At 44.4% G+C, this 23,222-nt stretch overlaps 1 protein-coding gene across 1 annotated transcript in view; it reads right to left on the bottom strand.

The window, feature by feature from the left end:
• The window catches only part of UMODL1 (uromodulin like 1), a gene marked incomplete at both ends in the record, with an annotated part of 46,768 nt that overhangs the window by 7,506 nt on the left and 16,040 nt on the right, over nt 1–23,222 (bottom strand). Inside the window, 9 exons of the mRNA XM_082490052.1 lie at nt 221–457; nt 1,587–1,729; nt 2,428–2,885; nt 4,524–4,661; nt 6,198–6,411; nt 12,785–12,897; nt 16,026–16,733; nt 17,288–17,425; nt 20,983–21,202. Coding sequence (XP_082346178.1) covers nt 221–457; nt 1,587–1,729; nt 2,428–2,885; nt 4,524–4,661; nt 6,198–6,411; nt 12,785–12,897; nt 16,026–16,733; nt 17,288–17,425; nt 20,983–21,202 — 2,369 coding nt within the window. The remainder of the gene's footprint in view (nt 1–220; nt 458–1,586; nt 1,730–2,427; nt 2,886–4,523; nt 4,662–6,197; nt 6,412–12,784; nt 12,898–16,025; nt 16,734–17,287; nt 17,426–20,982; nt 21,203–23,222) is intronic.

Here is a 23,222-nt window from a genome sequence, read left to right as displayed (position 1 = left end):
CCAAAGTCAAACAACTACCACATCACCCTTTGAAAACATTTTCTTTTCATACCTACCTTCCTTGTTCAAAGAAGGTGTGACCAGTCAGAATGGTAAGGGACAGTGTATATGAACGATGAGAACACACATAAAAGGCATTTAAAATATAATACATTAGTAGTCAGCACCACTGGAAGATCTAAGGTGTGGCACACGCTACTTGCAAGTGGCATTGCTGTACCTGTTGTTGATAAAAGCAAATGAGAGAGGATCCACTGAATTATTAGTTGGAGTCGCCCAGCAGTCAGTGAGGACCACCTTGAGCTTGCTATCTGCTCTCTGGATCCCCACTTCAATCAGTACATCATCACTGGCAGAGACACTGAAATTTTTTGGTATCGGGGAGTTTCCAATAAACAACTGCATTTCTGTTCTGAAGTGTCCAGATCCATGCAAATCCTCAAAGATGGTGTAAAGTCTGAAACAACAATTAACCTCCTTTAAAGACCACAAATTTGACTGTGTGCTTCTATAAATCAGTGCCTGTTTCTTCAACTCTTGCACATTTAAGTAGTGAAGTGTTATCTGCAGTCCAGGATATTAGGACACTCTTCAAGAGGAAAGGGTGAGAATGTATCGAGCTTTTAGTTGGGAAGGTAGGGAGCATGGAAACGCAAGTGGGAAAATCCAAAGGCTGGAATGTCTTGGCAACACAAATAGAGCAGAAAGAGATATTTGAATGGAGCTGAAGGGGAACAAGACTATGAGCTATCTTAAAGTTCAAAATAAAGAGGGTAAAAACTTAGTGAAGAAGAGCAGAGTCCAAAAACTTAAGAAGGGACAAATCCGAACAGTCATTGAGGGACATGAGAAAATTATAGAGCTCAGAGAGAAGGGGCCTGACAAAAACTTTGTGGGGAAATAGAAAGGGAAAATACAATGTCTGGAGGGTTAGGAAACAGAAAGTAGATTTGGCGACGATTGCATAAGCATGGTGCTAGGCAAGAGAGAGGAGGTGCACTTGTACAAAGGGACAACATTCACTATCAGCGCAAAGCTTGTGCTGCCAACTTTTCTGTGAGTGTGGGTTTGATTTTCTGTGAACAGTGGATTAGAGTCCATCTTGAAAATGGGGCCTTCCATAAAAATGTATTTGCATTACATCTCTTTTTGCCAAGTTGATCAAATAAGGATTTGTGGAGGTTAAAAATTGCCATCCTCAGCACCCAACATCAGTTGATACATCACTGTTATGTTCCAAAAGCAGGAAAATACTGTTATTGCTACACGTGATTGCCCAGGAAGGCAAGGAGGAGTCAGGAATCTGGCTCCTGAACCTGCGCCAGTAGCTCCCAAAGGTTTATTTTCGTCTATGGTTTAGCCAGGCAATTGCCAATCTTGTTGGCTGCTGGATCCATTGACACATTAGGTGGAGTAGGAGAGAACCCCACAGCAGGGATCATCTGAGCACAGGACTCGCAGGATGGCAGGCTACTTGGCATAGCAAGTACTGTCACTGCATACAGCTGAGGTCCCTGGGGATTTTTCCAATGCAGCAGCACTCAGCCACACAACAGCATCACAAAGCAGAGAGGGTTGTTACTTACCCTTCTGCAGTGTATCCAGAGGAAGTCAAGAGATCATTTTGAAAGACGCAGTGGATGGGACTGGCAACTTTTAAGTGGTGGATTACTCCCTGAGTGGAAGCATCATTCCGAAGGATGGTTTTCACTACAGTATTAGTCATGTTCTGGAACACAAAAAGAAGAAAGCACAACTTGTGAACATCAGTGTATCTAGGGATACAACAGAGCTACAGGCTTACCAGCTTCAAGTGCTTAGGAATTCTCCATTCTCCTGGCTGCAAAAATCAAATAGATTAAACCTCTAGTAGTATCTTATTTGCTGTACAGTGAGACAAAAAAAAAAAAACCACCACCAGCCTTCCTCCTCTACCTCAGTCCACTCCACAAAGGAATTTCTGTACTTTGGCATGACCCGAGCATAATGTTTGGGTTGGGATCCAAAGAGATAGCTATCATTCTTTGTCCCCATTGCTGGTAGAAATGGGGGTATTTGTCTAAATATGATGATGAAATTGCTTTTAAGAAAAGAGATGCTTCTGACAGCTGCAGAGAGAACCTAGAGAGACATGGGAAGTGACTCTCAGTTTGGAGAAGCCCTTGAGTTTTGCTGCCTGACCCCAAAGATTCCCTTTCTCTTTCTTGCTTGCCCTTCTCCCCAAACAGTGAGGTAACTTTCAACTCACAGGAAGAGGTTTTCTTACTCCAAAGAAATTATTTTGTCCAACTTTTCAGCAACTAATAGACTGTATTCCTAGTAAGGATCTGCCATTGCCCCCCCTCCCCACCCCAGCCCCCACCTTCTTACCCTATCCCCAAGACCAAAAAAAAATGCTCCGGGCTTTCACCAGCTCAAGGGACTTACAGTCTCAACTTCAGTGCCGCAGTCGCTCCAGCCTGCCTGCAGCACAACATGAGTGCCATTGCTGATGCTCACGTTGCAGCGAGGCTCCCCCAGGTACAAGGAGGCTTCAGGGATAGACTCCTGCTGTAAAAATCTCTTCTGGACAGCAAGGATGATCTTCTCGATTTCACAGAACACTCTCACTGCATCTTTAATTGAAACCTCCTGGACAGGTTTAGTGAGCGGGACAGGAGATGCTTGAGGAGAAACATCAGGAGTTGACACAGGATCCGTGGTGAGAGAAGACAGCACCACGCTGGAGAATGTGGTGTCCTCCAGAGCTTTGTGCTCAGCAGCAGAGAAGTTCAATGAAGCAGGGGAGGAAACATGAGTTGAAGTTTGCAAAGGTGTCGCAGGTAAAACTGTGTTGTGTGCAGGTTTCTTATCTGTCAGTGTTGCCTCCTGGCTGACAGGAAATGCTGAAGAGTGACAAAAATAAAGGTACTGTTGTAACTTACAGATTCAAATTTATTTTGTAAGGTAAGAGCAAACCCTTAGGAAGAAACTCCCCATTCCTGGCAGGAAACTAGCTGCTTTTGTTTTTTTAACCCGCTCTACTTACTGCCAAAGCTGCGGCTTTTTTTTAAGAAAAAGCACAAGAGAGACGCAAAGTGCCTGTGAGTAAAGCCGAAGTGCTTTATTTCCCGAAAGCTGCAGTGATTAATGTGCTCAAGTAAAACATATATACAGCTTTTGGAAGATCAGTGCTTGCAAGAGATACGCAGCCGTAAGTTGCTCAGCAAGTGTTCATCTTTTTTTGCCTGGTACTGTAGAAGACTGCACACTTCTGGATGTGGGGTAAAAACAAGTACAGTTTGTTAAAAAACCCGGCCCCATTTGTGACCTGTTGGTACCCAAAAGATATGACCCTGAGTGCTTTGAAAAACCCATTTTGGGGGAAGTGCAGGACCAACCTCACGTAGCAGGCCCACGTTGCACTTATGTGTCCTGAGAGACACAGTGGGGAGTTGAACAAATGTGTTAGGAGCAATTTTTAATGGTTTCAGGAAGAAAGCAAGCAGGGGAAAAGAGGAAGCACAGGTTGAGATAAATGCGTATGTCGAACACCCAGCATCCAGCACAGGCTCTGGGGTTACCCCATGGCCCTTTGCTGGTAGAAACAACATAAGTATTCAGCCACCGCTGACTTAGAGAGCACCAAGATAATAAATTCCATTTGCAGTGAAACACAAAGGATGTGTTTCATCGCTCAAAAATTCTCTTAAATAATTTTAATGGGTTGTGCATACAAATAGCATCTATTTCCCAAGCAACATGTATACTCTGTACGTATATATATCCTTCTGGAACTCCCCATATTTTGGAAATGCCCCAAATTAAAAAGTTGCCTAATTGAATATAAGAGGAAGAAAAAGAAAAGTCTGAGCTCTTTCAGAGCTGAATCACTCAAAAGCTCATTATCGTGATGCCAAATATCTTGGTTAAACAACACTGAGCAAAGGTTGGTATCAGCTGACAAATCCTTGTGACTTCAGCCAAACAGTAACTTATCGCTGTGGTTACAATAACAAATACAAATTACCGAAGAAGCCTAAAAGAATATAAGAGCTTAAAGACCCATCATACGTCAGCTAACAAATGATTTAAGGAAAGAGGGAAGCTAGATGAATTCACTCATACAGTGAAGTAGTTTGTAATACGAATATTTCATCACCACACAGAGGTCAAACAACATACCCGTGCTTTCTGTTACCTTCTCTATTATCTCTGCCGTCCCCTCTGCTACTGCTAATGAAAATATCTAACAGTCTTGACAATCTAATTTTAATGGCAAATATGAGAAAACAGAACTGTTAAAAGAACCTTACAAAGACAGCATTAAATATTAATATAGTAAACTCTCATAACAGAGTACTACAGTCAAAAATACTTTAAGTCCACTGCAAGACTTTTGCCATTAGGATCCAGCTGAAAACCATGAACCAAATTCATCCCTGGCAAAATGTCAAGACATGTGGCAAGTGTGACCGTGATCCAGCAACGATTAGATCACTAAGCATTCAGTTAGCCATTTGATAATAATTTTTTTTTTTTGCCTTCACAGCTTCTTCCAGGCCTTTCTGGGTGCACATCAGCAAATCCCTCGTTGCAGCTGCACTGGTAAAACCCAAGTGTGTTATGGCATGATGCATCCGGGGAGCAGTCATCTTCTTCGCTTTTGCACTCATCATAATCTGTTGGGCATATTTAAGCAAAAGACAAAGGTGGAGAGCATATAAATGAAAATGTGGTGGTTCTGAAACGGGAGCACAGTCATATCACCATGATATCATGGTGGGATTACACCTCTCACATGTGATACTGTACTGTACGTGTCAGGCAGCTGCTGGGTCTAGAAGAGGTGGGATACTGGAAGCACAGCCTAGAGGGCTAATTGCAAGGCACTGACAAACCCTCCAGGAGCTGTGCTGCTAATGCTGCTCAGCAGATACTCACTGAAATGTAGGGACCCTGCCTCAGAGCTCCTATCCTCCTAAACTGATCAACAGCCCAAGGGGACACTTCTAACCCCAGGGGCTTCTTCAGCTGCTTCCCCCATTCCATGCTCCTGAGGAGATGGTTAGTGAATGCCCAGCACGAGTGAAGCAGGAGGGTTGTGTGACTGGTCCAAGTTGCAGTCTAGCTGCTTTCTTAATTTTCAGCTGGCCAAAATTTTCACCTTTGAAAGGAAAAATATGCTTTACTTCCCTTTCTCTTCCCAAGGTCTAATTGAAACTGTGCGAATAAGGGTGTACCACCATAGGTAGGACTCAGAAAGCAGCGCTAACCACCTGCTCTGTGGGGACCTGTCCCTGGAACAAACCATTTGTTTTAGCACAGGTTCGAGGGTGGCAGGCACTCTACAAAGCATTACCACAAGATCATCATGATCTTACTAATTAATGGGGTATGTAACTTTCCAGATTCACAGCTGTGAGGGTTAACAGGCAAAGAGAATGTAGAGGGCAGACCACATACATGTTACTGAAGTCATTTTGCGTAAGATTCTAATTGACAGTCTTCTTTGGACAAATATATCACATAAAGGATATAGAATTTGGTTTTTTTTTTTCAGAGATGATGCATTGACTTGTGAAACAGAATACAACAACAGTTAGTCAGGAGCTTAACGTTTCTTGTTACCAACTTAAATTACACATAAAGGAAAAGAAGTTCTACAATCAAGCCATTGTGCTGGTCTTGGTAAAGTGTGGACTTTCATCTGAACTCCTGACCCACAGGCGTGTGAGGAAAACACATACTCCCAGTGCAGAAGAATTCACACATTCATTTATTTGTTTTGGGGGGTTTCTATCGCATACAAAATTATCAGTGCAAAGCAGAGGGTAATGTGTTTCGAAATTATTTTAAACAGAGCTAGTTATGTCTGTGGACAGGGACCTGTTTCCACTGGTAGCTTACAAAACCCTCAATTTGTGACCACCATTTCTAACATCTCCATATCTACTCTATAAAATTAATGCTAGCTATAGCCAAAAAGATCAGTCGGTTTTGTCCTTTTGCATCAAGAGTACCTCACTTCTTATTTCACCTTTTGATGTTCTCTGAAAAAGCTTATTGGATAGATAAGCAGGAGCAATATAAGGAGAGAGAATGGCTCTTCATCCATCTGTTTTACAGATACTTTCCCCTCAAAAAATACAGATTAATCATAGGCTTTATCATCTTTCTAGTTCTGAAGAACTAGTGGGATACAAACTGCTCCTTACCATTTATGGAGAGACTGCTCTTGTCAACTGTGAAATAGGAGCTGTGTCCAAATGCATCACGAAAAGTGGTGATGATGTAGTAGATATCCACATCTTCTGCAATCAGTAAATTGAAACTTACCACTGTGCTCCCATTAGTAATATCCGTTATCAACACTTTAATCAGACCAGCATCCATCTGCTGAAGAACCTTAAGGGGCAGAGATTTATGTATCTGGAATAAAAACAAAATTAATGTGGAGATGGAATGATAGAAACAATTACATTTTAGGCTTTGTACAGTGCCCAGAAGAGAGCATGATGCATTACAATTGTGATTCACACTCTGGAGGGAAGCAGCAGAAAATTGGCCTTTTTTGTTTTTTAAAGTTTCCACTGTACAGCAGCTGAAGGATATGGTATGTATTTAACCATGAATATTAAACAAGCTAAACAATTAAGATACCCCGTTTAATTTGGCACAGGTCCTTGCCTCTTGTAACAGCAAGGAAGGAGACCACAGGGAAGCTTCCATGTTCTGCCTCTCAAAATGCCTCCAGGGAGAGGGGACAACCCAATATGAGGAGGAGCTGCCGATGGAAGTGGAGATGCCTCCCGACCCTCCACACTGCATATATGCCTCAGAGGGCTCCCTTAGCTCAGGTACATTACAGCTTAGAGCAGACCACCCTCAAGCCTTTCTTCACAGGTGATTTCTCACCAGAGCCAAGCAAATAATGCCTCTTTTTAAATGCTTGGACCAGGGTAAAGAAAACAGAAAGGTGTTTCATTTCATCAGCGCTGCCACACAGTTCAACCTCCTGACAAGCTATTCTTCCATTTGATGTCAGAAATATTTCATTAAAGTCTTCCCTGAGGAGTATCATATTATTTCTGCAAATTCTGACTGTCATCAGGGCACACAGCCCTGATGCACGGTCGTCCTCCAGAGTCCAAGAGCCGGGCTAGAAAATGGGTCTGCACTATTTTGAATAGGAACGACCATCCTCAAAGTATTACACCACCAAATCACAGCTTAACTTAGGTCAGTCTAGAGAAATCAGTAAAATAAACATTCACAGTCTGTGCACAGTAACTTTGGACTTCACCAGTGAGTGGCCTAAGAAAGAAAACGCCATTTTTTTCAAAGCTCACTGAGCCTTAGTCATGATAGCCCCAGAAGCTATCTCCTTTACCTCATGGGAGAACAGGATGGTCTGCTTTCTGTGGGATGGGAAAACACAGCCCTGTGCGAGGCTTTGCATCAGCTGGGCTGCTCAGCCTCTCCACTGTCCAGCTCAGATGGAGAAACAAACCTCTCTCAAAGAGATAAACAGACTGGAGCTGTGTGTTCGACCTCTTCCCTCTCCGCCCTCCAAGGCTAGGTACCTCTGGAGGGCAGCCACCCATACGAACATCTCCTCCTCCCACAGGACAGCAGTCCATGGAGTAGGGCACCTGAACATACGCAGGAGCCCTGGGGGGACATACAACAGCATTTGTATTTCCAAAACCATTACCCTTCATCTCCAGGCCCAGCACCAGCCACAGGAGGAGCAGACACAGGTCAGATGGCATCATCTCATGGGACCAACCCCAGAGAAGACACAAGGCTAATATTAATTCAGCTTTAAAGGACACGTTGAGAAAATATTATACACAGAAACACAACTTATTTCTGAGAAACTCACCACAAAGAGAAACTGGTAAACATCCCACAAGTTCTCACCTCAGTCCTTTTCCTCTAGTTGCCCAGACAAGGGGGCCAATAAGACTGCACTGGGCTCCCTGTCTACCTGCATGTCCCCAGGGAAAGCAGGGCATACACACACACACACACACCCCTAGCCACAATGCAGGCAGAGCACATAGCTGAAGACCAGATGCCAGGGTGAGCCCAGGCTGTGTGATACCATCCACCAATGTCCTGAACTTTTCCATTAGTATTGTATATTTTCTTCTCTCCCTTTCTCCAGGAGACACTCACAGGTCCTGTGTCTTAATCTCTCTCATATGTGTCTGAGAAGTCTCTTTACATTCTCCCACACTTAAAATGTAAAATGTAGCAACAGAACATGTGGGACATAACTTTCAAGCCTGTAACAGGCGAGGGGTACAGGCTATTCTGAGCTATTGACATTAAAATTGCACTTAGAAACTGTCAGCAGCGTGCAACAGGAGACTGTCCACAGTAAACCAGCAGCTCCCCGCCGCACATGAAGGACAAATCCTTCGCTGTCCTTGTCAACCCTCCCGAGCCTGGGATACACGCAGCTTCCTTGTACCTAGCAGCCGCTAGTTTCAATGCAGGGCACAGAGAGATGGAAACACCCACAGAAACACCTAGTTTTTTGTGATTTCTCAGCATACTTGCCCTTTGCCTTCACCGTCCTGTGGCTGTCAGGCTCCCAGGAGATGCCAGCAGAGAGGAAGGCACCAAGCAGCAGAGCAACCACACCGGGATGAGCGGCACCTGGCCCAGGTGAGCACTGGCACACCGCTGCCCGGCGAGGAGAGTCGCAGCTCTTTCCCAGCATCTCGCTTCGCTTTAGGCCCTCTCTTTAGGCTACATTGCTCGCTTCCTTGCCTAGTTCAACTTTCCAGAGAATTAAGGGGGCAGGTGGGGACTACGTCGTGATCACCTCCGACCCCTTCTTCCTCTTCACATCTTCGGCAGGAAATATCTGGAGCAGCTGGATTTCAGCCATCGGTTTAAGGCTGAGCTTGATGTCAGCGGTGTAATGCCAGGGGTGCAGGCAGTGACCCCTACCAGGGAGAGCCCAGGGAAGAGGCAAGGCAAGGGCCGGCGGCGGGAGCCGACAGGAGAAGCAGTTTCTCTTGCATCCATGCACAGAGCTCATGCATTTCGTGCTGGATTCTCCCAGGTGACCACAGGTCCTCCGCACCTACATGCCAAGCTTGACTTACCTGCCTGCTGTGTGTTATCCATCCCTGACTTACTTGCCCACTGTGTGATGGAAGGAGCTAACTTCCCTACCAAAGTCTGGGCAGACCATAGGCTGTCTTTGTCAGCCGCAAAATATCCCATTTCACCAAGCCTTGAGGCTCTTGGGCCCCTTCTCCTCTCTCTTTCTGCCATTTCACAAGCATGTACTGGAAATTTGGAAGCCAGCCATAAGTTTTCACCTTTCATAGTTTTTGTCTGAACTTCTGGACATTGAATACACACACCTGTGACATCCTCTTAGCCCATCCCTGAGTTCACCAGCATTCCCTTCTCATCTATCGCCTGAAGATTTTGTTTTGTTGGTGGTTCTTTTTACCTAAGGCTTGGGATATTTATTTTTGTCTTTTTCTTTGTTTGTTTGTTTGTTTGTTTGTTTGTTTGTTTGTTTAGGTTCTGTCCTTATTCATATTTTTCCTCACAAAGCGGGACTCAGAGCTTGAGTGTCAGGGGGACATTCACGTTATTTGTATTTAGCCACTAGGTGACACCACAAAACCCTTTATCCAGAAGGCTACATGATTTCACAACAGGCACCACACCCTAGGTTATCAAAATAATGGTTGATGAAGTGGGCTAGAAAAAAGGAAAAGAAAGAGTGAACTTCTTAAAAGGAAATATTCCATATATAATACCCTTGAGTATGAGGTTTTCTTACTAGACAAATAAATTAGCTTGGGATCCATCACTGTATCTACAATTTCTGTAGCACACAGAGGAAACACTAGCAATGCCAGACCAGGAGAAATCGGTATAACAAAAGAAGAACCACAAGAAAGGGAGAGAACATGAGCCAAATTAACACCAGCGTCGAAGGAAGGGAACGTCCTTTGCTTAGCCAAGAAAAATAGGAGGCAGATAAAGGCCAAGTTCAGCGCCAGCTGGAAGCCACACTAAAACCAATTTAACAGGATGGGAAAGGCCAATAGTTTTTTTGAGCAAAAGGAAAGTGGCAGGCACGGGCAGCCAGGCTCACCCCATGGGTGGCTGTGGCATGTTTGGTGGGTTTTCTGGGACCACCCATCCATAGGTCCCAAGCAAAATGTCAGCAGCTCATTGGAGCTATTATGGGTACCTGCACAGGAGCCTGCGTGGCTGGCAGAGCAGGGGACGCACTGACAGTTCGGAAAGCGGAAATAAGTAAGTAAAAGGTATACATTAATTTGAAGAGAACCCTGCATGAAGACGTTTTTTTCATTCAAAGAGAAAAATAAAAAAACCTCCCATGCTTTGGCTGCACCTTCAGAGAGAAGGTACGAGAGCACACATCTGCCCAGCCACCATCACCAGCAGCTTTAAGGATGTCCTGAGTTGCAGATAAACTCAAATTAATAAAAGGGGTGAAATTATACTGGAATAACAAAACTGCCTTAATCCCTGTATCAACACTCTTTCCACATTCAGACAGCTTTAACTGCAATCATTTTAAGTGAATTAAGCTACGTCAAACAAAGGGTATGTCACTTCCAAATGAGGGGGTCACCTGGATAAGGCAATATCATTTATTAGTTTCACAATTTTTCTCAGTCAGGGAAGTTTAAGACACCCAAAATCAAAACAACCTTTTCCACTCAGGAGTTTAATGCACCTCAGTGAATGCACTTTCAATTCAAACCTTTTGTTTTCCTGATTCATTTTCTTGAGGACAAGCCCTAGCTACCATGATATCCTTCTTGGCTGTTGCAAAAGACAGGCTGAACAAAACCTGAGGAGACTCTCTCCCTTAGCTATGTTGGTTTTCAGTTGCACAGCAAGGAGGATGGTGAATGTAGCCTGGACAATGACAGTGCAAGTTGTTACATCAAGTTTTTACCTCATTCTCATCTACACATTATTTAAGGGACAGTATTTCCATTTGCTGTGCTGCCAATTTAACCACATGGCACTTAAGTGCTGGGGCAGCTCTACTCTAAAGAACATTATACACATTAGGATTTATAAATCCTCTGAATTGTAGATGGTGACTCCAAAGAGGTTTAAAAAAAAAAAAAATCTCTGGCAAAGTTTATTTAACTGGAACCTGATAGTGCTTTTAAAGCCCATGAAACTTTCCTCACTTACTTCAAAGGATCAATTTCTGGCCCTTATAACCTGTAAAGAAAACACGCAGATCTTTCTGTTTTCCTAAACTTCCTTTTCTTTGGCATCCAGAAACACAACGTTTGTAATAAAACACTTGCAACATATTTTGTCATCTACAGTAGCTTTGCAACTATAGCCTATATAGAGTGGCTCAGAGGTAGATGGAGTGACCACTAATACATCTCACCAGCTGATCCACAAACCCGGTGTGCTGGAAAAAGGAGATAGCTCCTTATAATCCCAAGAGAGCATTTTCTGACTGAAACTTTGAGAAGCAGGTAAAACTGACACAAAACTAACTTTTGTTCCTTTATGCAATCGTTTTACAAATTTTCCAAATACATTTGTATCCCTGATTTTCTGGATTAAGGTATCTGACTGAATGAAGAAAATATATTCATTTCAACCCATTTTAATACTATGCTATTGCAAAAGAGCCTCGGGCACAGAGCAATGCTGAATGAGAGTGAGGTCAGTGGAGAATTGCTCCCTTTTCACTTTGCTAATCACGTCACTCTCATTTTGTGACTGTTTTTCTGACGTGACAGCTTGGGGCCAAAACAACTCTGAGAAAGCTGTGCTCCTCTAACACGTCCGGAAAGGTGCAAACCGGTAACAACCAGTGGGAAACTTATTTAATATCCAAGAAAACATCATGCGCAGCTAAACAGACCATGCTTTTCCCTCCTTGCAGTTGTCTCTAACCCTGTGCTGGCCTGACCTCCGCCTGAATAAGCGCTGCGGACGGCTGTAATTCAGTGACAGGTTGTAACTCTGTACACAGGGAGAGTCTGGGGAGGTTTCTGCAGGATTTGAAAATTCATACGGTCGACAGCGATGGATTTATCTATCATCATAGCTATCAAGGCCTCTAAAAACACAGACAGTTAAGGGGAGATAAGGAAGGCAATAAAGCAGCCCAGCATAACTAGTGGTTTTCCAAGCACAGGTGTGTTTGAGTAAACACCAGCAGGAACAGGCTTCTGATAAATTCACTAAGAAATTAGGAGAGTGATACTGTCAAAGGCAATGCCTGAGAATTACAAGAGCATTAAAGGTGCAGCTGACATCACGGTGTGCTTTGATATCCTGCGCTCTAATTAGAAGTGAGGGCAGAGGTGACTTATCAAGAAACCGCTCCCTTTCTACATACAGGGCTACAAAAACGAGGATGATTATAAGAAACGTCAGCCTTAAGGTACCATGACAAAGGGTAATAACAATCATACAGTTCATTAATATACCGCTGTGCAGGGCAAGGATATCAGAGCACTTTGAATATATCCATTAACTTTTCACCACACCCCTGGAGGAAATCAATAAGCCAGTATAACCGGGTATGAAAAGCAGAGGAAATGGAGGCACCAGAAAATCCCCAAATCCGGATCTCACTCTAAAACACAGCCGCAGGTTCATCCTGTGGTCTCAAAGAGTCGGGGGAACTCGGACCTTACAGCTGTGTCGAGGGATGCACATGCGGCATATAGCCTTCCTGGGAAAAAGACTGTACACGTGGTTTCATTGAGGCCGGTAACCGGTCACGTCCTTCTTAGCCACTTACTTCATCAACAAAGAGCTGTGCGAAGGTTTGGTGTTCCTCACTGCTTGTATTGCTAAAGCCCGGAGAGTATTTCACGTTTGTTATCCGTACTGTGCCACTAAGTTTCTGGACAGCTGCAAAGTAAAAAAAAGACAATTTAAATACATGTTCCATGGACTGTAGTCCATGGACAAGTGTGTGACAGTCACTGGCATGACTCCCCACACGGGCTCATGACAGCAGAAGGCCAGCAGTCTGAAATGCAGCCAAAACCCCAAACGCCTAAGCATAAGCATCCAGCACCTTCGTCTGCCCTCTCTGACCCCCAGATGATTCTCAAGAAGGGCACTGACCTCCTGTAGGTCTTATATCTGCCAGCTCTGTCTTGGGTGTTCTCGGGCATCTGAAATGCTGCTCTATGGCTATGCTTGGGCACCTGTATTGCTCTCCTGGACTCAGCTAGGCTGTCCCAGCTCCCTCTACACTCAACAAGGAGACACCAGTCCTTCCAGAGGGCAAATCACTGCAGCACCAAGGTCCTCCCTCAGCCTCAGAGGAAGGTTAGACAGCTGCCTGAGTTTAGACATCTACATTTTAGACAGCTATTGTAAGGTAAGATGAACACCAACAGGGTGTACGCTTCCTGCCTGAAGTTTTATCTGCTGAATCACATTAAGGCAGTCTCAAATGTTTTAGGTTATTTCTCGGTATCACTGGTCTTGGCATTGTTACTCCAGACACTGAAGGTGGTCACAAGCAGGAGAGAAAGGGCTTCTTAAGACATGATTCATATCCCTTTAGTGGCTAACCAGGCAAGCTCACTGCCATCACCCAACACCGTGACCATTGCCAGCCAGTTGTCTTCACACCGCCTTCCAGCTGCTAACAGATCACCACTCCTAGCATACCAAGATCTAACGTTTCAATGTTTTATATTAATAAAGGATAGTCTTCACCAGACTTCAGGAACTCTATCATCTGGCAAGGGACTCCATTTAAAAATATTTCTGAATCAAGTTACCAGTCTTTACTTTCTTGTGTACCAGCTTCCTTTCCTCCCTACACACATCTGTCCTGATTTCAACAATATATAAGGCACCAGGCTCCAGATCTGAGACTGTCAGACTGCTATACTGAGTTTTAGTCTCCCATATTAGCTGCTTTTTCTGAAGCAGCAAAAATTGAAAAGCAGGGCTCTGCATAAACTCTGTGGACTGTGTTACATCAAAGCCGGTTCCAGTCACATTTGGGACAATAATCCTTTGAACTAGGACAGGTGCTGGAGGAAAAGAAATAGTCATCAAGTAAAGCTTTGCAGGGGAGAGGAGAAAGTCGTGCCTGCTTAAAGCAAGCCACCAAACCAGGCTTCCGTTATTCCAGCATATTTCTGATCCCAAAGGAACCCTCACCAACCACAGTCAGATCAAAGGATTTGGGCTTGCTTTTTGCTACGGCTCGTCCTGTCATGTGAGCATAGGTATTTAGGTGATAAACCACATTCAGTCATCTGGTGGTGAGAAGGGAAAATATTTTAAACAATTTTCAAACTAAAAAAAATAATCAGTATTTAAAAGACATGACTGACTATGAAGAGTTAGCTGAGGTTGACCCTCCAGATCAGAGATGTTGCCACAAGGAGGAGCTATATATCAAACTTCATCAAACATGGATTTTTGCTCTCTGAATTTCCTGCCCCGGGCTAGTAAGATACCACTCCAGAGTGGCTCTTCCTCTTGTTCCCCAGGCATAATCCCTTCACAAGCTTCTTTCCCAGCAGAAGCACTTGGCTGAATATTTGATTCATCAGGAAAAGAAAACAAGTTTTTATAAACTGAACTTGTTTGTGTAGAATTTTTCAGTTTGTTTTCCAGCTGGAAGAAAATGACCTTTGCTTTTTTCAGTTAAAATTAGCTATTTTTATATATTTTTTTAAATGAACGGGTTTTGTTTTCATTTAAAAAAAAAAAAAAGCCACATTTTTTCATTCTTCCCTACTTTGAAAGGCAACAGGAGGAGCACAAAGCAAAGCAGTAAACGGAGCTTTTCAATTCAGGTCAACATGTCCTTAGGTCCAAAATTATTTGTTTCCTCCATTTGGCCACCAAGGTCCCAAATCAGTTATTTGCCTGGCTCTGTCCACAGGTCTCACCCGTGCCAAACAGAGCAAAGGATGCAACATGAAGAAGAGAGAAGACAAAAGCTGAACAGGAGCATCGGCATGGGTGCCCAGAGCTTAGCAGGACAAAAGAAGTGGACACGGTGGCATTGGTGATCAGGACTGGTGGTACAAGAGAGGCTGGAGAAGCAGCAGAGCTGGTCTCACACAGCTGAAAAAGAGGTTTTCCAGGGAGAAAGGAATGAGGGAGAACCAGAAGCCGGGCTAGATGAGTGGAGACCCCCAGGAACAGGAGATCATACAGGAGGGCAAAAGAAAAGAGCAGGGGGGAGTGCAGTTTGGGATTGGGGAGATGTGGAGGGCTGAGAGACAGAATAAAGGCAAGTAGAAACAAAACCAAAATATCTATCACTTACTAACACACTAAAGAAAAAATACATTTAGTGATGGGCAGAGACAGCAGCATTCCTATCCCAAACAAAACCATGATTTGAAGACCAAATTTGACTCTAATTTCGAAATATGATTCAGCTCCAGTCTACAGAAAAATCCCTTAATTACCTGTAATACATCTGCCCAAACCCAAACCGAGTAAGCCCTCCCCGCCAGCCTACTTACTCCCAATTACAGCTTTCGAAAAAGTGGCTCACAGGTTTCCACGCAGCTCCTGCCCCACAGGGGATTTGTGGGACTCTACCTAATCCATCCTCTGCTGAGAGGAATAGGGAGGCAGGTCCTTTGCCTTCCCGTGTCTCTGAGGTAACTCTATGGAGCTGTAGTACCCTGGTGGCAGAGCATGCAGGAGCAACCAAGATGTGTGGCAAAAGGACAAGCAGCGTACGTTTCGATGAGCCATGCTCAAATGCACCGTGTGATTTGCTTCATCTGCTTTGAGATGAAGGAATGTAACATCGAGAAAACTAACTGCCATATTACCAGAAAGAGAAATTATTTTGACGTGTTGAATTTGGAAAAAAAGTGCCAATCCCTGCAAGAAAATAATTTTGACATAAAAAACCTACTTTCAGATGCCTTCATCCCAGACCACTGATTTCAACTATGCATCTTTCCTGACTCTGAGTGAGGCTTTGATTCTCATGCAGCCAAACTACCATACGTGCAAGCCCCCACTGAACATATACTCACTGTGGTCCATGGCTGGGCCTGGCGTCGGGCTGGGAGCCAGAGAGGCACCTGGCAAAGCTCCAGCATATTTCTCGGACCAAGAGTTGTTCTCTCTTCCCATCTCTATGTGTGCTCTGAGAGTGGTGTTGAGGGTGGGAACACTAGCATCCCCCATGGCCGGCAGAACTGTATTGGGGCCACCTTGAGAGCTGGCTTGAGGCACACCAAAAGCTGTGTGACTTCTGGTGGTAGCAGAGGCTGTTTGATTTGGAAACACCAGCAATGGCGACCTGAGTTGCTCTTGCCCGGCTGTGCCCATGGGCGCATCTGTGAGAGCAGCTGCTCGCTGCAATGCACTGGGCGAAGCCTCCACCACAGAGCTTTGCTGTGATGGACTTATGGCCACCCACTGCTCTGTGCTCATTGCCAGTTCCTTGCTGGCTGTGACCCCCGTGGCCGTGGGGTTGTTGTCCCTGCCAAAGACCACCTGTGGTGCCAGGTCTTTTTCCAAAGGCACTGGAGGAGCACTGGTGGGAAAATGACCGCGGGGTGCTTGCTTGTCACCCAGGGGCAGTGCAGCAGAGAGCTGTACAGTGGTGCTCATCTCGGAGTCTACATCAGCCACTGTCTCAGTGGTGCCAGGGAAAGGGCTGACTTCTTCAGGAGCAAACTCTGTGCTGTTTGTTACTTCAGGAGCCATTGTTTCAGTGAGAGGGTCCACAATCTCACCTGCAACACAGCAAGCGCACGTTGAAATGGGACATCAGACTGGATGAGGAGGCACCAGGGTATGACCTGAAAATAGGACTGAGACCAGTCAGCCACGTATAAAAGTTTACACAAACAGGTCTTGGATATTTCATTAATACATCATAGCATACATGATTTTTATGGTGTTGAATCTGGTTTGTGCCTACACAAAGAAGCAGATTGGATTCCTGGGTCCCCTCTCCTGGTTGGCAGGCCATGGATCATTACAGAGGGACGAAATTAGCCACAGACATACCAAGAGAGAAAAAAGCACACCTCGTGTTGCTCAGCCATCAGTGATTAGGTTAATCAAGAAGGATGTCAGAGAGATTTCATCTGAAGATATATATATAGGGTTCACCTTCATGTTCAGAGACAGACCATATGTACTCCTTCAGCCAGAGACTGCAAAGGTGCATCTATATACATGTTGTGTGCTAGATAAACAGTTGCAATAAAAGCAGAGGCAAAAAGCCACAACTTATTCCAACTCTTCATGGCAATAAGAAACTACATGCCAGTATTTTGCTCACCCTCGCAGTTTCTTCCAGGTCGGGATGGATTGGTATCCATGGTTGTCTTGCATCTGCACAGGTACGAGCCCATCAAATTGATACACTCTGCAAACACAGAGCAGTCATTCTCGGCATGAGAAGCACATTCATCCCAGTCTGTAAGACCAAAACAGAACATCCGTCAGACAGCCTCCCTTCTGGCTACATTAAGCTAGGAATAATCATAAAGTAGTCCTGTCTTCAGTTTTTGAATTTACGAATGTGATCTTGCTTTTTCATCATTTACCTGACAGCCAAGCTCTGAATGATGCAGAATACTATCTGTGTTGTTATTCTCTCACGTAAAAATCACCCTTTGCCCTTGCACTCTCAAAAATATTTTCTCGAGGTAAAGACTTTTTTAATATTTTTTTTAGAAGTAAACATTAATTTGGAGTGAAAAAAATACTGTAGGTTTGTACTATAGCTATATCAAAAGCAGACATTATGCCAAGTTCTGTGCACAGTACCTCCAAATACATCAGGTAATGAATAGATCTGTTACCACTAGCTACCAGTAGCTAGAATATTAAATAGAGACTTAATCCAAATAATGTTCTGCTTCAAATAAAAGGTAAATGCAAGTAACTCCCACGAGAAGCACTCTTCAGTTCTTAACAGAGGAAGTGCTAAGGGCAAAAACTCTTTTCATAAAAGACTTCTCAAAGGTAATACTGTAAAACTGTGACCCTCTTTCAAGTAGGCTCAGAAAAGAGATTCTGGCTCATCAATGCATGAATATGCTCTAAGGGTGTTCCTGATGTCCAATTTCAGCTGCTCTGAATCGGTTAGAGATGCTTCTTTCGTGGAGTTACAGACCTATTCCATTGCCGAGTCTCTTCACTCTTGAGGGATTTAGATCTGAGGTATTGTATTAGCATTCACACCCTGTTCCAGCAAATATGCAAAGGCCGAGTTAATGCTTTGGACATGAACAATCTCAGTGAATCCCATGTGAGCCCCCCCTGTGTGCGCTCCCTTGTGCATACACCTTCACTGCCTCAGGGACGTAACTGAGGGAGGGCAGAAAACCAAACTGAAAACTGTGTCTTGGGACAAATAATTCTGATCAGAGCCTAGAAAATCGTTTTGAATAATGCATTATCATAAGCGCTTCTTCGGCAAACATGCAGAGATTAACCACTGTGATCATTTCCCTGAAACAAAGGAAAGTCCCATTCTAGAAACAGAAAGTGCAGAGCTGAAGTGTGCATGCACATGCCTGCGTTCATCTTTCTGCTTGCACACAGCCTTCCCCTTTTACTTCCTCCCAGCTAATATTGCAAGTCTTTTTCCTTTCTTGCTCATTAGAGCAAGACAGTTAGACAACTTCATGGCCAGCATCTGCCAATTATGTTACAGCCTAAGCCACTCAGAGGGAATACATTGCAGCTTTGACTAAAGCACCAGCTATGAGAGCGCTCTCGCTAATGCCTCACTATGCTATGAGGTAATTGTGACTCCTGATGGCTTCAAACACCACTTGAGAGAAGCTCCCGTGCTAATTGCCAAATAACTTGCATTCACTGGCTCCACTGCCTCTGAGGGTTTCCTTTCTCAGCACTTAGCATGGCTATTTAAGCAAATTCCTTCACCTCTGATGGCCACATTCAATCACGCATCAGGCCAAAACATTTATATTCTCTTCTTGGTGCTCACTGGCACTAGTACATCACTCATGCACATACATACACACACTGCATTTTTTTCCTCTATAACCATTACATCTCAGCCAAGGTGTGCTCTGCCTTCTCTTTCTGCACTCTTGGCATCTCTCTGGCCTTTCACATTTGGCATGTGCCCCCCCCCCCCCAATACATACACACCTCAACCAACAGTACTACTCCAAGAATTATAAAAAAACGACCTTTGTGTTCACTCTGATAACCCATTATACCTGTAAGAGGTACATGTAATGGGTAAAAATCTGTGAATTTCCTTGTGTAATGATGTTGCAGATGTTAAAAGTTTGCATGATTTCACAGCAAACCCATGGAGGAGAAACCCAAAGAAATCAGTTTGGATTCAGGAAGTCTTGGAGTAGAAAACAGTTGGTGGTTAAGAGACCGCTGGCAAGAGGCATCGTCTACACTTGCCATGCTCTTAGATTTCTCCAGGCACTGGCTCCTAGCGGCTACTGAGGATGTGATATTGTGCTAGATGGATCTCTGGCCTGACTCAGCACACATCCCTTTCTCTTTTCTTACCATTCCTCACACAACGGACAGACATTTTAGTGTCTCTATTAATCATGGCAGTAAACTTAATAATTTATGAGTCTTCAAAGAGAGATGCAATTGCTCCACTCCCTTCAGTTTTGCTGTCCTTTCTGACTTCTCATCCTTGCTGTTTCAAAGTCGAAGTCCCTGCTCTGCCACTGTTGCCAAACCAAGCACATAGCCTTTGGGTGGCCAGGCTCTACAGAGGATCCAGGTGGCATTGCTCCTCTGGTGGAAGAGGAGCTGTGCGGTCTTACTGCCAAAGGGCACGTCCAAGGGCTCTCAGGGGTCAGGAAGCAAAACAGCCCATTATACAAATCTTTCCTTTATGTGCTGCACTCCTTTGCCTTATTTTCCACATTTGACTTTAGGAAACTCATGTCAGACAAATCCTTGTTTAGGCAGAGCTGAGAAATCGACCTTTTTTGTCTGCCCCTAAGGAGGAGTGGAGGAGTTGGCTGTGCTCCTGGCTAAGAGTGGTGCTACTGTAAGCCACCCAGCTTTCTGCAATTAAAGTAACAGTCCAGAGCTATTGCCTTCTTCCTCCTGGCTCTTTCGGTCCCAGGATCAATAATGTTTGTAAAGTACTTTGGCACACATCAGCCTCTTGCAATTCAGTACCTGTTACCACTGTGATATTTGTAGGCTTCAGGTGCAACTTCTCCCCCCTGCTTTTTTCCTGTCCTGTTCCCCTTGTGCTCTGCAACCCCAAAGGGAGTTTTCCCTGATCACAGTAAATAAGCTTTTAAGGGCTCAATACACTGGGGGAGAAGAATAATCCATTCTGTTGGCTTTGGCAACTCTCTGAACTCTGGCCGGCTCTGCCAGCTGGGAAACCTGAAGCCAGAACTCAGCCCTTTGAAGATAAAAATGGTGATTACTGAAGATCAAACAAAGGCCTAGCTTGACATAAATTCCACGCGTGTTTCTTTAGTCCTATTCACTGAGAGGACATCTGGGAATTTCTCTGGTTGGATTTCTACAGTGAGGATGTTAGATTTCTTTTCTTAAACCCTGGCCCATATACAGCCCCTCAGCCTTGAAGCACAAAACTGTCTAGAGGGCACGTGTATCTAAAGGCTACAAATATTCCACAGTAATCCTATCTGCATTTCAGTGCGAGAAATACATGGCAAACTTCCAACTGCTCACAAAGAGGACAGGGAGGAAAATGAATAGGGAAACCAAGGGCTGCGCTCCTCCTTAAACACAGTGGAGCAGTGCCTGCAGATACCTGGGAACAGCCAACGCTCCGTCGTCCAACCCTTTCTGGGCTTATGGATAAGAGCCCATGGGGGACTTCTCATATCATGGTTTTCCCTCCAACAAACCACATACTTTGTCTCACTATAAAGTAGTTTTTGTGAAGAATGCTGGCGATACCATGCAGGATCAAAATACAAACCCTGTTTTCTTGTTTGAAAAAAAAAAAAAAAAGGGCAAAAAATAGTTTACCTTCCACTACAGTGTTTTGCTGATCCACCAAAAGTGCAGAGCCATTGTGCAGGTAAGAAAGCACTGGGGCAAATGTGGACGTATCGATGGAAAACTCGGGATCCTGCACAGTGATTCTCAGCCTCACAATGATGCTTCCGGCTTGCAGTGATTCGGTCTGCACTTTCAGCTTTCCAGATTTGTATAAAGCAGAAATGTTGGGTGGAAATGAATTTTCAAGCTGAGCAAAGGGAGAGAAGCATCGACAATTAGGAAACCAATAGGAACAGCTCGTTTTAAAACTGAACTATGGTGGTACCATTTTAAAGATTCATATATGCGTAACATAGAAAATGTTGTAAAAATAAAGGTTTCAAAGTGTTTCAGAAATCTTACTTTTCAGAGATTCTTGAGGTATAGAGAAGTGTGAGTCTCCTTGGTGCACCTAGGTACTCTTGAAAATGGTACCCATCTGACCACTGGTCTTACAAGTCAAACTTCATTTTGGCTCAAGGGAGCAGAATTCCTTCTGCCCCTGTTTGCCTGCATCACAGCTGAACTGGCCCGGTTAGCCTCCGCGCATCAGACCCTTGATGTTAGCTCTGTATGTCATGTAAGCTTTTTGTCCCAAGCCTCCTATGTATTCACCTCTGCACTCCCAGACACTGGAACTTGGTCATCTCCACTGTCGCTGCAGCAGACTCTGGCTTGATTTTGACTACTACTAGGTATCAGTCTCCCGGGCAGTACCCAGGCAGACGTAGCATCAGCCAGGGGCCAGTGCCAACAGGCAATCTGAATGTGACCACCGTACTTTGGAAGACCCAACTGTACAGGTACAGGATGGTTTATGCCAGTTGGCATCAGTGCCAGAGAATGGTTCAAGAAATGTTTCATTTATCAATATGGACATAGCTTTAGCTCCCAGTGATTATTTGAAACTCACCAGACCAAGTCCAAGTCCAATGACAAAGAAATCTCTGGATGACCTCATAGCAGTGTTCCAGTACCTAAAGGGGGCCTACAGGAAAGGTGGGGAGGGACTCCTTATCAGTGATAGGACAAGGGTAACAGTTTTAAACTGAAAGAGGGTAGATTTAGGTTAGATATCAGGAAGAAATTCTTTACTGTGAGAGTGGTGAGGCACTGGAACAGGTTGCCCAGGGAAGTTGTGGATGCCCCATCCCTGGAAGTGTTCAAGGCCAGGTTGGATGGGGCTTTGGGCAACCTGGTCTAGTGGGAGGTGTCCCTGCCCATGGCAGGGGGGTTGGAACTAGGTGATTTTTAAGGTCCCTTCAAACTCTAACCATTCCATGTTTCTATGAGAGACAAGAGAAATGGGGGTGGATGACTTCAAGAGAACGTGTTTGAGACAGCTAAGCTTCAAGGCAATATCGCTATTACACCATGGTTGATTACCAATCCAGTAAGTAGACACATCAGCTGAACAAATGGTGTTACTCTGAACATTAAAGCTGGCATATTGCTGTCAATATTTAAGCTGTGAAGGAGTTGGTAGTTTTGCCTTCCATCTCTAGAAGGCATTTCCTTGCTTGAGCCTTTTGTTCCTACATACACCTCAAAGCATGCCTTTGAGCACACAATGCAGCACCATACATCAACACAGCTTTGCTCCTGTTCAGCCAGAGTTTGCTCCAAAAATTCCTACAAACAAGCTGCTTAACTGCTCTAAGTTCAGATCAAGGTGGGGAGGCAAGAAAAAGAGAGGAGAGAGGAAGTGAGAGGGGGATGTTGTGCTCCCAAACACCCAAGGAGGCAGAATCAATGCAGATGGGCAACACCCCTTTTCCTTCCCAACCTCATGATGCCAATTTAGGTCTGCATTAGTCTCAGAGGACTGGCAAAAATCCCCCTCCATAACAAAAGCAAACAATTTGTGGCTATGGGAAATAAAACCATGTCAGGAGGTTCAACTTGCAATTTCTTGTGAACAAACACCTCTTCTGTCCTGCCTTCGAAAGTATAGCTCCCTTACCACTTTTTTTCCTTGGATTTATATTCACATATGTTTATGAGTCCCCCTTTGTTTTGGGAATTTGTTTTGAAGATTCCAGTTCTTCTGTATGAGCCCCATTCTCTACAACAAAACTGTAAGAGATTGCCACGTCTGAAACATCTGCCCTGTTTGGGAAGCTGGCAACAGACTTCAGGACTCAAATTTTGTTTATGGCTGATTACAGCTGAGTATGGACAGGGGCTACATGTGCACATGCAATGAATGGGGCTGCAGAAAAAAGCCT

Source organism: Vanellus vanellus, assembly GCF_965231255.1.
Source record: "Vanellus vanellus genome assembly, chromosome: 1".
Taxonomy (NCBI): Eukaryota; Metazoa; Chordata; class Aves; order Charadriiformes; family Charadriidae; genus Vanellus; species Vanellus vanellus.
Note: the sequence above shows the minus strand (reverse complement) of the source record. Positions and strands in the feature narration are given on the sequence as shown.